The following is an 18,364-nucleotide window of genomic DNA, read 5'->3' on the forward strand; positions in this document are numbered from 1 at the left end:
ATTCAGTGTATTCACTTGGTGTTCAATAAATCTAATAGAGGTTGGGTTAAGTGAACATACCTGTCCTTTCTCTGTGCCCCTGTCAGACTTCATGCCAGAGAAGTTTCCAGAGTGTTTAACCACACGTCTCAGGTGGGCCTCCAGCTCAGACTCATTCCTGTTCTCGATCATGGACATGTGGTCTAGGATCTAGCCACCGAAAAACAACATGGTCAAAACAACCACAACAGCCTACCTATGGTCTACTTAACAAAAACCAGAGAAAATAGACAGCAGTACCCCTGAATAATGAAGACCAGTGAAAATAGACAGCGGTACCCCTGAGTAATGAAGACCAGTGAAAATAGACAGCAGTACCCCTGAGTAATGCACCAATAAATAGTATGTTGGTTCAATTCAATACAACTTAATTGTTCCTCAAGGGGGAAATTCATCTGTGTACATAAAACATAACAAATCACTAAACCATTGGCTGTGAATGACGTGTATGTATAGTAGCTTGGCTCCAGTGAGTTTACACAGTGTGTGTGTGTGTCCGCGCAGTACCTTGGCTCCAGTGAGTTTACACAGTGTGTGTGTAGTACCTTGGCTCCAGTGAGTTTACACAGTGTGTGTGTGTAGTACCTTGGCTCCAGTGAGTTTACACAGTGTGTGTGTGTAGTACCTTGGCTCCAGTGAGTTTACACAGTGTGTGTGTGTGTGTGTAGTACCTTGGCTCCAGTGAGTTTACACAGTGTGTGTGTGTGTAGTACCTTGGCTCCAGTGAGTTTACACAGTGTGTGTGTGTGTGTGTGTGTGTAGTACCTTGGCTCCAGTGAGTTTACACAGTGTGTGTGTGTGTGTGTGTGTGTGTGTGTGTGTGTGTGTAGTACCTTGGCTCCAGTGAGTTTACACAGTGTGTGTGTGTGTGTGTGTGTAGTACCTTGGCTCCAGTGAGTTTACACAGTGTGTGTGTGTGTGTGTCCGTCCGCGCAGTACCTTGGCTCCAGTGAGTTTACACAGTGTGTGTGTGTGTGTGTCCGTCCGCGCAGTACCTTGGCTCCAGTGAGTTTACACAGTGTGTGTGTGTGTGTGTCCGTCCGCGCAGTACCTTGGCTCCAGTGAGTTTACACAGTGTGTGTGTGTGTGTGTGTGTCTGTGTCCGTCCGCGCAGTACCTTGGCTCCAGTGAGTTTACACAGTGTGTGTGTGTGTGTGTAGTACCTTGGCTCCAGTGAGTTTACACAGTGTGTGTGTGTGTAGTACCTTGGCTCCAGTGAGTTTACACAGTGTGTGTGTGTGTGTGTGTGTGTGTGTAGTACCTTGGCTCCAGTGAGTTTACACAGTGTGTGTGTGTGTGTGTAGTACCTTGGCTCCAGTGAGTTTACACAGTGTGTGTGTGTGTGTGTCCGTCCGCGCAGTACCTTGGCTCCAGTGAGTTTACACAGTGTGTGTGTGTGTGTGTGTCCGTCCGCGCAGTACCTTGGCTCCAGTGAGTTTACAGTGTGTGTGTGTGTGTGTCCGTAGCGCAGTACCTTGGCTCCAGTGAGTTTACACAGTGTGTGTGTGTGTGTGTAGTACCTTGGCTCAGTGAGTTTACACAGGTGTGTGTGTGTGTGTGTGTGTGTGTGTGTGTGTGTGTGTGTGTCCGTCCGCGCAGTACCTTGGCTCCAGTGAGTTTACACAGTGTGTGCAGTAGGGTCTTGAGGGTCCTGTGGGGTACATCACTCTTCAGCTGCTTGAGCTTCTCTTTGGGGAACACCTTCATGAAGTTGTGAACATCCAGTAGGATGCGGTCCAGATTAATGCTGTTGATGGTCTCTGGCAGGAACCGGATCATACGCCACAGGCACTGCAGACACAGAACAAAATAAATTCAATTTAATTCCAATCATCAGTTTGAGATTGTACAGACAGTGTAAAGGGAGAAATTCACCACTTTTTAAAGTCAAATTCAGTATCCTCCATTTTTGTGTTCGTTGGGAATACAAAGAATAGGAAGTTTATGTCTGAGAAAATCACGTGACAATGTACATAGTATGTAGTGATGGGGGCCTGTACCTGTGCCAAAACTCAGGTATTTTTCATTCTATAGCTTTGTTCTCCATTTTCTTTTTAAATAGTGAGCCAACGTGTTTTCAACACTCATTTTCTCATGCTCGCTTGTCTCTCTGCAGCAGACACATAGTGAGCAATGTTTGTAACATCAAATCGCAATAAAATCGCAGTAACGAATCACAATACATAGAATCATGAGAACCACAATACATATCGTACCGTGATAATATATTGTGAGGTCCCAAACAATTCTCAGCCCTAATAGTATGTAAAATAACAAAAGCAAACTCTCCCACAAGAAAATAGTGAAACAGTGATATTACCTTCATGACCAGTTCAGCAAACATAGGTGACCCTGAAGAAGTGGTAAGACTGTCCTGTAGCAGCACTAGAAGAGCGCTGCAGAGACATAGAACAGAGACTCCGTATAAACACTAGATACTGGAACTCACTGGAAACTCAAAACATATACAATCAGGAAACATAGGATGTTTGTTTGGGGGTAGGTACATTTCAATATGAATAGAAGATGAGAAAAGTAGAAATTCCTTATTAAACCAGGAAAGAAGAAAAATGAGAGTGAGTGGAATCTGACCTGAGGATGTTGGTCTGGTCAGACTTCTCCAGTACTCTGACCACCAGCAGGTTGACAGAACGGATGAGCTGCTGACCATCCTCGATGTCCTCCACCCGGGCATCCAGCATCAGGGTGATCAGACCGTGCATCAGGTCCTTTAGCACGCCCATCGACGCCTCCCGTGCAAGGCTCTCCATAGAGAACAGCTACAGGAGGCAGACCCAGGGCAGGGACACAGATGTCAACACCAGTCTACTAAGCCTACTCAGGTGTGCTTGGCTAAAAACGTTTGGTAAAATGTTATAATAAATACAATGACAAAGAACAATTCCTTTGCCAATCTTCAGGCCTTAAAATGGTCAAACAGAACCCCCTAGTGGTGTTCATGTGCAGTCACACTCACTGAGAGCATATTGCCGATGATGCAGCTGTAGAGCTTGAAGATGTCCTTCTTGTCGAGGCGGTCGTCAGCCATGTGTGTGTTGTAGATGAGGCGCAGCTGCATGAAGGTAGCGATGAGGAACTGGTCAATGTGACCTGACATGGCCTCCGCTTTGTCCTCCTGCCTCAACACCTCGTCAATCTGGGTGAGGGGGAGGCACAAGGGTTACAGACAGACAGACAAGAGAAGCCCACACCACACACACTTTGGTACTGTCGTTATCAACCGTTTACTCTCTCCTAACCAGAGCAGAGTACCTCAGGTAAATAGATGGGTGTTAAGAGGTTACCTTACTTCCATTTCTTGTGGTTATCATTGTGAGAACTTGGTTGAATAGGATTTCTAATGTTTTCATTACACATTGCAACAACAAAAATAAAAACGAGCTGAGGTTTAAAGTTGAACAGCAAAGCCTGGTATTTCCCCAGTGAGTGATGTTGCTATGCCTCAGTGGAGGCTGCTGAGGGCAGAACGGCTCATAATGTCTAGAACGGAGCAAATGGAATGGCATCAAACACCTGGACACCATGCGTTTGATACCATTCCACTGATTCTCCCCAACTAAGGAGCCACCAACCTCCTGTGCTGTGCCTACACTAGAGTCAATGATGTACCTGGGCCAGAGCCTGGATGCTGGTGTTGATGTCGCCACTGGCCACCTGGGAGATGACAAAGTTGATGGTGGACGCAGTACTGTTGTGGAGGTCGTCAAAGTGGGGCGACACAGAGCGGATCCTGAGGGAAGACAAGCAACTCACACCTTATATAACCATGTGTCTTATGAGATCTCTCGTGATGATTGGTCTTATGATGACAGGGTCCTTAAGTCTCTTGCACTTAAGATCCATCAACACACATCTCTCCCAGCCAGCTAAGAACACAGCTATTTCAGAACAAAGTAATACAGTTGGCAGGCAGATCTCCCAACCTGTGTTGGTAGCGTATTAGGGCTCAGGGCTGCTGGGTAGAGTATAGAGTAGAGTACCAGGGCTGCTCAGGGCAGCCGGGTAGAGTACCAGGGCTGCTCAAGGCAGCCGGGTAGAGTACCAGGGCTGCTCAAGGCAGCCGGGTAGAGTACCAGGGCTGCTCAAGGCAGCCGGGTAGAGTACCAGGGCTGCTCAGGGACAGCCGGGTAGAGTACCAGGGCTGCTCAGGGCAGCCGGGTAGAGTACCAGGGCTGCTCAGGGCAGCCGGGTAGAGTACCAGGGCTGCTCAGGGCAGCCGGGTAGAGTACCAGGGCTGCTCAGGGCAGCCGGGTAGAGTACCAGGGCTGCTCAGGGCAGCCGGGTAGAGTACCAGGGCTGCTCAGGGCAGCCGGGTAGAGTACCAGGGCTGCTCAGGGCAGCCGGGTAGAGTATCAGGGCTGCTCAGGGGAGCTGGACACTTACTTGGGTTCTGGCATCATGATGGGCTCCAGCAGTTCCTCCAGTTTGTGTTGGACCAGGTCAGGCAGCTCACTGACCCGTGTGTGGTCGTTCTCAATCATGTCTAGATCCAGCTGAAACTCCTTGGGGATAGAGGGGTGTGAGTGTTCCCGTTCTGCATTCTGAGCCCGCGCTTGGCTGGTGGAGGGAGGACAGAAGAGGATCATTCAGAATCAGAACCATGTCATGGAAACCAACACTTACAGAGAGGCAGGCAGCACACAATAGCTCTGTTCCAATATCCCCCACTAGCCTACTACTTATAATGCATGCCCAATACAGTGTGGTTGGCTAGTATGGACACTGGAAGGTTACCATGGACACATTAAGACAGTTGCAACAAACGACACAGTAAATTAACTACTTAGTTTAGACTGGTGAGTGTTACATTACAGCCCCATTCGGAGTGCTTCTGGAGGAGAGCAGAGGGCACTGGGAGAGGCACTGGGAGAGGCTCGGCGGTACTCACATCCTATATGTGCGATACATTATTCTGTCCATGGAGAGCAGAGCAGCGATAAGAGAAGAGCAATTATAAAGGAGAAGAGAGGCTCTGGATTAAGAGACCACACCATGAAACGATACTGGGAAAACTAAAGGGTGACAGACCAGCAAACACATGGAATTTTATAATTGGTTCAATTTAAGTTTGAGGTTTGCGTTAAGGGTTTGTTCAAGGTTAGGGTCAGTTTAGGGTTGCCGACATTGGACTGTCAATGAGTTGCAGGCCAGTCACATGCCTTTAGTTGTACCCAATGAAACATAGGTTAGAGCAGGAGGAAAGACATTCAAGAGACATTGAGAAGGAGCATTAAGATATTTTTACGAGGGTTTGTAGATAGGTCTTAAGACATGGACAGAATTTCTTTACCATGAATGTTAGTAATGGTAAAAAAGTGGTACTATCTAGTAGATCACCAGACATAAAGTATAGTAAAAACCCCATAGGTAGGTTTGTTAGGAGAGAGAGCCATGCTGTGGCAGGTAGTTGAGGAGGCACTAGGCCAAGGACTTGATCCTTCTCATACTTGAGCTTGTTGGGCACTTCTTCCTGAGGTTGCTGAGCAGGTTTCCTCATGAAGGTAGCATTGGGGTTGGAAGGGTGCTCTCTCTGGAGCCTCTCCCTCTCTGCAGCCTGTCTGTTGGGTGGTGGGGCAGCTGCCGGGGTCTTCTTAGCTGAGCGCTTGACCCTCTCCTCTAACATACTCATCTCCTTCTCAGACAACTGCAGGAGAAAGACAGGATGTTTGAGATTAACACCGGAGATGATATATCCAGAGGGGGCTAGTCCAAAGCAGGATAGTAAATTGGCCAACTTTGATAAACTTTCAGATTTTAATGGTTCATTTATAAATTAAATGGTTGTTGGTTGAAACAGTCCATGCCCATTTCAAGCATATCTTTTAAAATTATTAGTATTAATTCGAGAAGATTTAAGCAAGTTAGCTGGTTAACTCATTGATCCTGTGTTGTGACATACCCTCTATTGTACTGAAGTTTACACTGTGTACAAAACATATTGAACACCTTCCTAATATTGAGTTGCGTGTTGCAGTTCTTGACACACTCAAACCGGTGTGTACTTGGCACCTCAATACCCCATTCAAAGGCACTTACATTTTTTGTTTTGCCCATTCACCCTCTGAAGTGCACACATTCTCTATTGTCTCAACATTTAAACATCCTTATTTAACATGTCTTCTCCCCTTCATCTATACTGATTGAAGTGGATTTAACAAGTGACATCAATAAGGGATCATAGTTTTCACCTGGTCAGTCGGTGTCATGGAAAGAGCAGGTGTTCCTAATGTTATGTACACTGTTTCAGTACATTGTACTAGTGAGTAGCTTACATTGCCAATGAGTTTGTAGACTTGGTCGCCACAGACGTTGTACACAGCCACCACTGTGTTGAGGGCAGCGTTGCGTACTGAGTTGTCCCTGTCTCCGATGTGAACAGCGATCTCTTTCAGGGACTTGGCCGGTGTTGGCTGACACACGTTCATCCCATAGTTTTCTATCAGACAGCCCAGCTCCTCAAGACATTCTGGGGAAATACAGGGAGAGATGGTAAGATCTGGAGCTTTTCAGACAGGAACATCACACTTCAGGTATTCAGACAGTTTCCCCAAACACAGATTAAGCTTAGTCTTAAACTAAAACATCTTTTAATATTCCCCCCATAAAATGTAATAGCTATTATTTTTAAAACACATTCAAGAACCTCCAGAAGCTAACCAGCTAACTAGCTACAAGCTATTTAGTCATTGTTAGCCACTACTAGCGGCTTTTAACCTGGATAATACTCGCCAGTCTAGCTTCCCTGCCCCATCCACCGCTGCCCCCTGGACACTGATCACTTGGCTACATAGCTGATGCATGCTGGACTGTCCATTAATCACGGTACTCCATTCTGCTTGTTTATGTTTTATCTGTCGGCCCCAGCCGCACTCAGGCTCTGTGTGTAGTTAATCCGACCCTCCCTGCCTAGTCAACGCCATTTTACCTGCTGTTGTTGTGCTAGCTGATTAGCTGTTGTTGTCTCACCTACTGTTTTAGCTAGCTCTCCCAATTCAACACTTGTGATTACTGTATGCCTCGCTGTATGTCTCTCTCAAATGTCAATATGCCTTGTATACTGTTGTTCAGGTTAGTTATCATTGTTTTAGTTTACAATGGAGCCCCTAGTTCCACTCTTCATACCCCTGATACGTCCTTTGTCCCACCTCCCACACATGCGGTGACCTCACCCATTACAACCAGCATGTCCAGAGATACAACCTCTCTCATCCTCACCCAGTGCCTGGGCTTACCTCCGCTGTACCCGCACCCCACCATACCCCTGTCTGCGCATTATGCCCTGAATATATTCTACCATGCCCAGAAATCTGCTCCTTTTATTCTCTGTCCCCAACGCTCTAGGCGACCAGTTTTGATAGCCTTTAGCCGCACCCTCATACTACTCCTCCTCTGTTCCGCGGTTGATGTGGAGGTAAACCCAGGCCTTGCATGTCCCCAGGCACCCTTATTTGTTGACTTCTGTGATCGAAAAAGCCTTGGTTTCATGCATGTCAACATCAGAAGCCTCCTCCCTAAGTTTGTTTTACCCACTGCTTTAGCACACACTGCTAACCCTGATGTCCTTGCCGTGTCTGAATCCTGGCTCAGGAAGGCCACCAAAAATTCTGAGATTTCCATACCCAACTATAACATTTTCCGTCAAGATAGAACTGCCAAAGGGGGAGGAGTTGCAGTCTACTGCAGAGATAGCCTGCAAAGTAATGTCATACTTTCCAGGTCGAACTACTAATTTTAAAAATTACTCTCTCCAGAAATCCCTCACTGTTGCTGCCTGCTACCAACCCCCCTCAGCTCCCAGCTGTGCCCTGGACACCATTTGTGAATTGATCGCCCCCCATCTAGCTTCAGAGTTTGTTCTGTTAGGTGACCTAAACTGGGATATGCTTAACACCCTGGCAGTCCTACAATCTAAGCTAGATGCCCTCAATCTCACACAAATCATCAAGGAACCCACCAGGTACAACCCTAAATCTGTAAACAAGGGCACCCTCATAGACATCATCCTGACCAACTGGCCCTCCAAATACACCTCTGCTGTCTTCAACCAGGATCTCAGCAATCACTGCCTCATTGCCTGTATCCGCTACGGAGCCACAGTCAAACGACCACCCCTCATCACTGTCAAACGCTCCCTAAAACACTTCTGTGAGCAGGCCTTTCTAATCGACCAGTTGAGGAGGCCTGGTCATTCTTTAAAAGTAACTTCCTCACCATTTTAGGTAAGCATGCTCCGTTCAAAAAATGCAGAACTAAGAACAGATATAGCCCATGGTTCACTCCAGACCTGACTGCCCTCGACCAGCACAAAAACATCCTGTGGCGGACTGCAATAGCATCGAATAGTCCCCGCGATATGCAACTGTTCAGGGAAGTCAGGAACCAATACACGCAGTCAGTCAGGAAAGCTAAGGCCAGCTTCTTCAGGCAGAAATTTGCATCCTGTAGCTCCAACTCCCAAAAGTTCTGGGACACTGTGAAGTCCATGGAGAACAAGAGCACCTCCTCCCAGCTGCCCACTGCACTGAGGCTAGGTAACACGGTCACCACCGATAAATCCATGATTATTGAAAACTTCAACAAGCATTTCTCAACGGCTGGCCATGCCTTGCCTGGCTACTCCAACCTCGGCCAACAGCTCCGCCCCCCCCGCAGCTACACGCCCAAGTCTCTCCAGGTTCTCCTTTACCCAAATCCAGATAGCAGATGTTCTGAAAGAGCTGCAAAACCTGGACCCGTACAAATCAGCTGGGCTTGACAATCTGGACCCTCTATTTCTGAAACTATCCGCCGCCATTGTCGCAACCCCTATTACCAGCCTGTTCAACCGCTCTTTCATATCGTCTGAGATCCCCAAGGATTGGAAAGCTGCCGCAGTCATCCCCCTCTTCAAAGGGGGAGACACCCTGGACCCAAACTGTTACAGACCTATATCCATCCTGCCCTGCCCATCTAAGGTCTTTGAAAGCCAAGTCAACAAACAGGTCACTGACCATCTCGAATCCCACCGTACCTTCTCCACTGTGCAATCTGGTTTCCGAGCCAGTCACGGGTGCACCTCAGCCACGCTCAAGGTACTAAACGATATCATAATCGCCATCGATAAAAGACAGTACTGTGCAGCCGTCTTCATCGACCTTGTCAAGGCTTTCGACTCTGTCAATCACCATATTCTTATCGGCAGACTCAGTAGCCTCGGTTTTTCTGATGACTGCCGTGCCTGGTTCACCAACTACTTTGCAGACAGAGTTCAGTGTGTGAAATCAGAGGGCATGCTGTCCGGTCCTCTGGAAGTCTATGGGGGTGCCACAGGGTTCAATTCTCGGGCCGACTCTTTTCTCTGTATATATCAATGATGTTGCTCTTGCTGCGGGCAATTCCCTGATCCACCTCTACGCAGACGACACCATTCTATATACTTCCGGCCCGTCCTTGGACACTGTGCTATCTAACCTCAAAAACGAGCTTCAATGCCATACAACACTCCTTCCGTGGCCTCCAACTGCTCTTAAACGCTAGTAAAACCAAATGCATGCTTTTCAACCGTTCGCTGCCTGCACCCGCACGCCTGACTAGCATCACCACCCTGGACGGTTCCAACCTTGAATATGTGGACATCTATAAGTACCTAGGTGTCTGGCTAGACTGTAAACTCTCCTTCCAGACTCATATCAAACATCTCCAATCGAAAATCAAATCTATAGTCGGCTTTCTATTCCGCAACAAAGCCTCCTTCACTCACGCCGCCAAACTTACCCTAGTAAAACTGACTATCCTACCGATCCTCGACTTCGGCGATGTCATCTACAAAATAGCTTCCAACACTCTACTCAGCAAACTGGATGCAGTTTATCACAGTGCCATCCGTTTTGTCACTAAAGCACCTTATACCACCCATCACTGCGACCTGTATGCTCTAGTCGGCTGGCCCTCGCTACATATTCGTCGCCAGACCCACTGGGTCTAGGTCATCTACAAGTCCATGCTAGGTAAAGCTCCGCCTTATCTCAGTTCACTGGTCACGATGGCAACACCCACCCGTAGCACGCGTTCCAGCAGGTGTATCTCACTGATCATCCCTAAAGCCAACACCTCATTTGGCCGCCTTTCGTTCCAGTTCTCTGCTGCCTGTGACTGGAACGAATTGCAAAAAAGTAAAAATAAATAAATAAATAAAATCGCTGAAGTTGGAGACTTTTATCTCCCTCACCAACTTCAAACATCTGCTATCTGAGCAGCTAACCGATCGCTGCAGCTGTACATAGTCTATCGGTAAATAGCCCACCCATTTTTACCTACCTCATCCCCATACTGTTTTTATTTACTTTTCTGCTCTTTTGCACACCAATATCTCTACCTGTACATGACCATCTGATCATTTATCACTCCAATGTTAATCTGCAAAATTGTAATTATTCGCCTACCTCCTCATGCCTTTTGCACAATGTATATAGACTCCTTTTTCTTTTTTTCTACTGTGTTATTGACTTGTTAATTGTTTACTCCATGTGTAACTCTGTGTTGTCTGTTCACACTGCTATGCTTTATCTTGGCCAGGTCGCAGTTGCAAATGAGAACTTGTTCTCAACTAGCCTACCTGGTTAAATAAAGGTGAAATAAAAAATTCAGGACTAAGCATAATCTGTGTCTGGGAAACTAGACCCATAGAGTGTTTATTAACTTCTCTAGGGTAGGGGGCAGCATTCAGAATTTTGGATGAAAAGCATGCCCAAATTAAACGGCCTGCTACTCGGGCCCAGAAGATATGATATGCATATAACTGGTAGATTTGGATAGAAAACACAAAAGTTTCCAAAACGGTTAAAATAGTGTCTGTGAGTATAACAGAACTGATTTAGCAGGTGAAAACCTGAGAAAAATCCATTCAGGAAATATTTTTTGTTTGTTGGTTTTGTAGTTTTCTATTCAATGCCATTACAGAATCCATTGACTTAGGACTCCATTTGCAGTTCCTATGCCTTCCACTAGATATCAGTCTTTAGAAATCGTTTCAGGCTTGTATTCTTATAAATGAGAGAGTAAGACCAGACTGAACGAGTGGACCCTACCGTGTCGCAGAGCTTTTTCATGCGCATTTCTTGTTTACCTTTTATATTGACAACGTTGTTGTCCGGTTGAAATATTATAGATAATTTAGGCTAAACAACAACCTGAGGATTGAATATTAACATCGTTTGACATGTTTCTATGAACTTTACGGATACAATTTGGATTTTTTGTCTGATTGTTTTGACTGCGTTTGAGCCTGTGGATTACTGAAGAAAACGCGCTAACAAAACGGAGGTTTTTGGATATAAAGAGACTTCATCGAACAAAAGGAACATTTATTGAGAAAATGAATGTCTTCTGATTGCCACCATATGAAGATCAAAGGTAAGGGATTAATTTTATCTCTATTTCTGAGTTTTGTAACGCTTCTGCTTGGCTGGTTACCGTTTGTAATAATTTGTCAACTGGGCTATGTTCTGGGCTAGGTATGTTCTGAGTTAGGTATGCTTTCGCCGAAAAGCATTTTTATAAATATGACAGTGGTTGGTTTAACAAGAAGCTAATCAGGGTAGCCTAGTGGTTAGTGTTGGACTAGTAACCGAAAGGTTGCAAGTTCAAATCCCCGAGCTGACAAGGTACAAATCTGTTGTTCTGCCCCTGAACAGGCAGTTAACCCACTGTTCCTAGGCCGTCATTGAAAATAAGAATTTGTTCTTAACTGACTTGCCAAGTTAAATAAAAGGTTAATTTTTAAAATTTTTAAACTATGTAAAATATGTTTTGTTTTCTGAATTTTTATAATGAGCATTTCTGTAATTGAATTTGGCGCTCTGCAATCTCACTGGATGTTGGCCAGATGTACCCTAGAGAGGTTAAGAACCTGAACGTTCTTACAATGAATTACAACATTTCTGACACAATCACTTACTGTAATGAATTCTATAACCTGTTTTAGTCCTTATAGCCTTGGTCAACCTCAGTCACAACTAAAAATCTCTTTCTTACCAGCTCTCTGTTTGGAGTTCTTGGACTTGGTCCCGTCCATGAGGAATGGGAAGACTTTGCTGGCAGGGTAGACCTTACACAGCATGGTGAGGATGGCACGCACATCTTTACGCACCACATCCTTCGACTCGCCAACCTGTCAGGTGAAAAAGGGTTACAGATGGCTAGTCAATAGTCATATTAGCATTTGCAGCTTCACCGTGTATCAAATATTTAACTAAACCTTTCCTTTTTTGTTAACCTCTTATGCAAGGGGGCAGTATTTTCACATCCGGATGAACAGCGTGCCCAAATTAAACTGCCTGTTATTCAGGCCCAGAAGCTAGAATATGCATATAATTAGTAGATTTGGATAGAGAACTCTTAAATTTTCCAAAACTGTTAAAATAATGTCTGTGAGTATAACAGAACTCATATGGCAGGCAAAAACCTGAGAAAAATCCAACCAGGAAGTGGGAAATGTGAGGTTTGTAGTTTTTCAAGTGATTGCCTATCCAATATCCAGTGTAAATGGGGTCAGATTGCACTTCCTAAGGCTTCCACTAGATGTCAACCGTCTTTAGAACGTTGTTTCAGGCCTCTACTGTGAAAGGGGAGCGAATAAGAGCCGTTTTAACCAGTGGTCTGGCTGAAAGCCTTTAGTTTCGTCACGCGCGCGGCCGTAAGCACGAGCTCCGTTCCCTTTCCTTTCTGAAAGGAATTGTCCGGTTGGAATATTATTGAAGATTCATGATAAAAACATCCTAAAGATTGATTATATACACATCGTTTGACATGTTTCTATGAACTGTAATGGAACTTTGACTTTGTCTGGACTTAGTGCCTGCGGTTTGTGCATTTGGATTAGTGAACTAAACGTGTGAACAAAAAGGAGGTATTTGGACATAAGTGGACTTTATCAAACAAAATTAACATTTATTGTGGCACTGGGATTCCTGGGAGTGCATTCCAATGAAGATCAAAGGTAAGTTAAATATTTATAATGCTATTTCTGACTTTTGTTGACAACATGGCGGGTATCTGTATGGCTTGTTTTGGTTGCTGAGCGCTGTACTCAGATTATCGCATGGTGTGCTTTCAGCGTAAAGCTTTTTTGAAATCTGATAGCGGTTGCATTAAGGAGAAGTTTATCTTTAAAACCGTGTATAACACTTGTATTTTCATCAACATTTATGATGAGTATTTCTGTAAATTGATGTGGCTCTCTGCAAAATCACAGGAAGTTTGAGGCAAAACATTACTGAACATTACATTGGCGCGTTAACTGAGATTTTTGGATATAAATATAAGCTTTATCGAACAAACCATACATGTATTGTGTAACATGAAGTCCTGAGTGCCATCTGATGAAGATCAAAGGTTAGTGATTAATTTTATCTCCATTTCTGCTTTTTGTGACTCCTCTCTTCGGCTGGAAAATTGTGTTTTTTTGTGACTAGGCGCTGACCTAACATAATCGCATGGTATGCTTTCGTCGTAAAGCCTTTTTGAAATCGGACACTGTGGTGGGATTAACAACAAGTTTATCTTTAAAATGGTGTATAATACTTGTATGTTTGAGGAATTTTAATTAGGAGATTTGTTTGAATTTGGCGCCCTGCACTTTCACTGGCTGTTGTCAAATCGATCCCGTTAAAGTGATTTGAGCCCTAAGAAGTTTAAGACTTGTTTTTTATTTTATTTAACCTTTATTTAACTAGGCAAGTCCGTTAAGAACAAATTCTTATTTACAATGATGGCCTAATCGAGGAACAGTGTGTTAACTTAACTGCCTTCTTCAGGGGCAGAACTACAGATTTTTACCTTGTCAGCTCGGGGATTCGATCTAGCAACCTTTCGGTTACTGGCCATTAGCTCTAACCACTAGGCTACCTGCCACCCAAAATCATACATGAAACCAATTTTTACGGCACAATTCATAGGGGGACGCCCTACTTGGAGGACGAGGTAGGGGGACGCCCTACTTGGAGGACGAGGTAGGGGGATACCCTACTTGGGGGATACCCTACTTGGAGGACACCCTACTTGGAGGACACCCTACTTGGAGGACGAGGTAGGGAATTTCCTACTTGGAGGACGAGGTAGGGGTATGGTCACCAACCTTTTGGGTCAAGATCACGGAGTCCAAAAGCCAGCAAAGATCTACCTCTCAGATTTATTACTATTATTTTTTGGGGGGAAAATATGGCTTAAAAACTTAAGCCATTAACCTATTAAAAACATAAGCTTATTCTACATTAACCTAACAGTTCTGTAGCAATGAGGTTTGTACAGTAAGCTATAGGCCCAATACATTATCACTGCATATTGGCTATGCTTGAATTACCCAGTCATTGTTCTTCACAGACCATTATGAAATTATATTTCAAAATTGTTGGTATATGATCACACTGGTAACATGTGTTGTATTACTTTTGAGGCACAGCAGAGAGAGCATAATAATGAGCTTTTTTTCATTTTACTGGACTGATGGCCTGCATCTGATGGTCAGTCTGAGGGGAGGGAGCAGAGGTGAGGCTGTCTCTCACCATCTCTCGCCCTCCCTCCGCTGAGAAAAGGGGACACAGTCTTCCAGCTGAAGACGAAACTGAAGTCGCACTGCATTATTTCTGCCTCATGCACCAACTTACAAAGTTACTCCTATGACCAGAGAAAGTGAAATATTCCTTGATATTAAAAAAGAAACAAGCTGCTAATAATAACAATGCAAACTTATGGGAACACTTTCCTATACTCATACTTTACAGCTGCACTGCTGGTTTTAGCGCAAGTGGAAGTAGGGAGAATGCACATGTTATGTGTTGACAATGCTGAATAACAACTTAAACATGAACTTACTCATAAAAACAGTAGCTATTTTCTGTATTCATTGAGTCGCTAGTCATGGTTTTAAAAGTTTAGAAAACTCACAGTATCAACGGCTGTGTGTTCGAGGCTTCTTTCATAGCCTACGGCTTGAGGAAACTGTACAGACACGGTGATCTGAGCACTTGATTTGCTTCCTAGGCCTGCCGGGTTTGCAGAGTTCTACTTTCAGGCACATGAAATGGTTCATAATGGGAATACCTTTCTTTCCAGGCACTAGGGCTGCTGAATCAAGTGCACCAACCGCGCAACCCCCCCCAAAAAGGAACGCAAGGCTTTATCGTTTAATTATTTTTATTTTTTTTACATAAATGTTTGGTGATCGACTACGAATGCCTTGGAGATCGACCAGTTGGTGACCACTGAGGTAGGGGAATGACTTACTTTGAGGATGAGGTAGGGAATGAAGGAGGAGGCCTCGTATTCATTGAGGTGGTAGTTCTCTCTGCTCAGTGTGGGGAAGAGCTGCTTGAGGTACTCCAGCACCTTCATCAGCACAGTGCTGTTGGTCTCAAAGAAACGCAGCGTGAACCACTTCAGGATCAGGTCCAAGCAGCTGACTGTGCCCTCAAGCTCATCCTCCATTCGCTACAGAGTGGAAACATAAGATTGTAGTCAGTCAAGTAAACAAGCAACTCCCTTAGGTTTCTAAGAAACACTAATGGTTTTGGTCTAAGATAAACTAAAAAACAAGATTTGATTTTTGAAGCCTTTTCACTCTTCAGACTCAAACAAACAAAAGTATGTACAGAGTGCAGGTCCCTATTGCTAAAGAGATTTCATCTCAGTAACACACACCTGTATAAATAAAAGGTTCAAGAAAAAAAGAAAACACTCAATCAAGGGCTCCGTCTAATCATTAGTGCGTTTCACTGCCTCCGACAGGTTCTCACCTCTCCCATGACCCCGATAGCCTTGACCTGGCGTTGGAAGTCAGAAGCATGGAAGAGCTCGTCCTGGAGCCATCTGGCGAAGCAGGTGGACATCTGAGTCTTTAGCTGATCCACGTACTCATCTCGCGGGGTCTGGAAGTTCCACTTCAACACCTGCATCACAAGTTAGATGATTATCATTAGTCAAGAACTATAAAATCAGCATTCTTATTCACATTACAAGTTATTTCTTGTTCAGCAAGAAAATGTTTTCAAAGTAAATAAGAATGTTAAATTATTTGCTGGGTTAAATAAAAGGATAAAATAAAACAATATTTTCCTATACACTTTTGCAGGGCTCCCTTGCAAAAGAGACTTGGCTCTCAATGGGACTTCAAGCTTAAATAAAGAATTAAAATGTCTTGCTCAGAAAACAGTCTTATCCTGGGCATCCAGAAAACACTGTCAGGTAGCAGATGAAACATGACTGTCCTTTATAGCAACCTCTAGCTTCCATCTCCACTGCACAATTTATTTAGATGTTTTATATACTCTTTATTTAACCAGTCACATTGAGATGTACATATCTTTTTCAAGTAATTACAAAGAGACACCTCCCACACTCCTTTTATCAAAAGTGAAAAGGTCAAAGGTGACTTGCCTTCAGCCCTTTCTCTTCCTTTATCCTCTGCTCCTTGCCATTGGGGACCAGGATGAAGATAACACCAGACCGGTCCTCCTCATCCTTTACCTTCGTGACCGGGGCCTTCTTCCCAAGCACACCCTGAAGACGGGACGGGGGAGAGAGATGGAGAGGTTTACAAGACAAAGCACAGAAATATCATCATTACAAGATCCAAAGGTAGATAAAAGCTAATGGGTTGTGCTCAGAATATGTGGTAGAGGTTTAAAAGACAGAAACATTACTACAACATGTAAAGCTATATATAAAAGCTGTAAAACTCATGTATAGCGTGGTCAGACAAAGACAAAGGTTAAGACAACACCATCCTCTTTATAATGTAAAGAGCTTTGTGATTTCAGCCTGTAAATGAAAAAGCGCTACACATTAACTATATTTTTCACCAAAAATACGAAGATGAATATAAAGCTAGATTTAAAAGTCTTAGATATTGTGCAACGCCTTGGACAGAGCGCAGTGCCTCAACACCCGACGCAAGGCTCCACCCAGTTAGTCATTCCTGAGTCACACATTAGTAGCACAGAGGTGCTTGAATCCGAACATGTACCTGCTGGCTGCTAGGCTTCCCCTTTGTAAGTCTTTTAGGACTACTGACTCTATCTTTATACGAGCTCGTAACAGATTCCTGGGGGCCGTTCTATTAAATGCAAAATGAAATATCAACTTCACAGAGAGAAAAGCTGGCACATTGTAGGAGTTTGGTTTCCCGAGAGCTGAAAGAGACGGGACTGAAATGAGAAGGGACTGAAATGAGACGGGACTGAAATGATATTTTCATGACATTGGCAAGTAAAATTCCCAGGGACTGGAGATGAACATTATCAGTCCAACTATATGTGGAACAATGCATCAAATGTAACTACATGGTCCCTGTCAAATACATTTAATACAAAAGAAAAGCTGAATAAACGCACACCTTTTTGGCTGCTCCAGGCTTGACTACTTTCTTAGACTTAGTCTCAGGCTCAGGATCGTCATCATCATAGTCATCAATGACAGGTTTAGGTTTAGACGGACCTGCACAAAAAACAACAGTGTTCAGGAAGTTCTCTCTCTCCACACTAATATATATACATAAATAAAACAGACATCTTACAAGACAGGTTATGAGTCCAAGGGAGCTAGGCGGTGTCAGAGGAAAGCCCCAAGAAATTGTCAACGACTACAGCCACCCAAGTCATACACTGTCCTCTCTGCCACAGCACGGAAGCTGTACAGGAGCGCCAAGTCTGGGACTAAAAAGCTCCTGAACAGCTTCCACTCCCAAGCCATAAGACTGTTGAAAAGTTGATCAAATGGCCACCCAGGTATTTGCATTGCTTCTCCACCCCACCTTTTTTTTGGCACTGGCTCTATGCACACTCACTGGACTCTAACACACACTATAACACGCACACATTCGTTCAAAATGTCCTTGTTTTTGAAAGAAAAGCACATTTTTTTGTTGATTAAAATAACATTAAATTGATCAGAAATACAGTATAGACATTGTTAAAGTACTAAATGACTATCATAGCTGGCAGATTAAACTTTTTCTTTAATGGAATATCTACATAGGTGTACAGAGGCCCATTATCAGCAACCATCACTCCTATGTTCCAATGGCACTTTGTGTTAATTAATCCAAGTTTATCATTTAAAAAAAGGTTAATTAATCATTAGAAAACCCTTTTGCAATTATGTTAGCACAGCCTCACAAGTCCTCAACTTGTAGCTTCATTAAATAGTACCCCCAAAACACCGGTATCAACGTCAACAGTGAAGAGGCGACTCCGGGATGTTGGCCTTCTAGGCAGAGTTCCTCTGTCCAGTGTCTGTGTTCTTTTGCCCATCTTAATCTTTTATTTTTATT

At 44.2% G+C, this 18,364-nt stretch overlaps 1 protein-coding gene across 4 annotated transcripts in view; it reads right to left on the reverse strand.

Annotated features, from left to right (window-relative positions):
• LOC112218880 (cytoskeleton-associated protein 5-A) overlaps window positions 1-18,364 on the reverse strand; it is a 40,164-nt gene that overhangs the window by 2,409 nt on the left and 19,391 nt on the right. Inside the window, exons 26-41 of one of the 4 annotated variants that reach the window (XM_042301769.1) lie at window positions 17,429-17,529; window positions 17,060-17,149; window positions 16,471-16,593; window positions 15,831-15,983; window positions 15,322-15,525; window positions 12,073-12,208; window positions 6,333-6,526; window positions 5,508-5,704; window positions 4,949-4,972; window positions 4,444-4,617; window positions 3,670-3,790; window positions 3,017-3,196; window positions 2,632-2,819; window positions 2,360-2,435; window positions 1,642-1,830; window positions 61-189 (exon numbers count right to left, since the gene is read on the reverse strand). In XM_042301769.1, the coding sequence (XP_042157703.1) occupies window positions 61-189; window positions 1,642-1,830; window positions 2,360-2,435; window positions 2,632-2,819; window positions 3,017-3,196; window positions 3,670-3,790; window positions 4,444-4,617; window positions 4,949-4,972; window positions 5,508-5,704; window positions 6,333-6,526; window positions 12,073-12,208; window positions 15,322-15,525; window positions 15,831-15,983; window positions 16,471-16,593; window positions 17,060-17,149; window positions 17,429-17,529 (2,279 nt within the window). The remainder of the gene's footprint in view (window positions 1-60; window positions 190-1,641; window positions 1,831-2,359; window positions 2,436-2,631; window positions 2,820-3,016; window positions 3,197-3,669; window positions 3,791-4,443; window positions 4,618-4,948; window positions 4,973-5,507; window positions 5,705-6,332; window positions 6,527-12,072; window positions 12,209-15,321; window positions 15,526-15,830; window positions 15,984-16,470; window positions 16,594-17,059; window positions 17,150-17,428; window positions 17,530-18,364) is intronic. The other 3 variants (XM_042301771.1, XM_042301770.1, XM_042301772.1) reach the window with 3 other exon arrangements.

Source organism: Oncorhynchus tshawytscha, linkage group LG19 (genome assembly GCF_018296145.1).
Source record: "Oncorhynchus tshawytscha isolate Ot180627B linkage group LG19, Otsh_v2.0, whole genome shotgun sequence".
NCBI classification, from domain to species: Eukaryota; Metazoa; Chordata; class Actinopteri; order Salmoniformes; family Salmonidae; genus Oncorhynchus; species Oncorhynchus tshawytscha.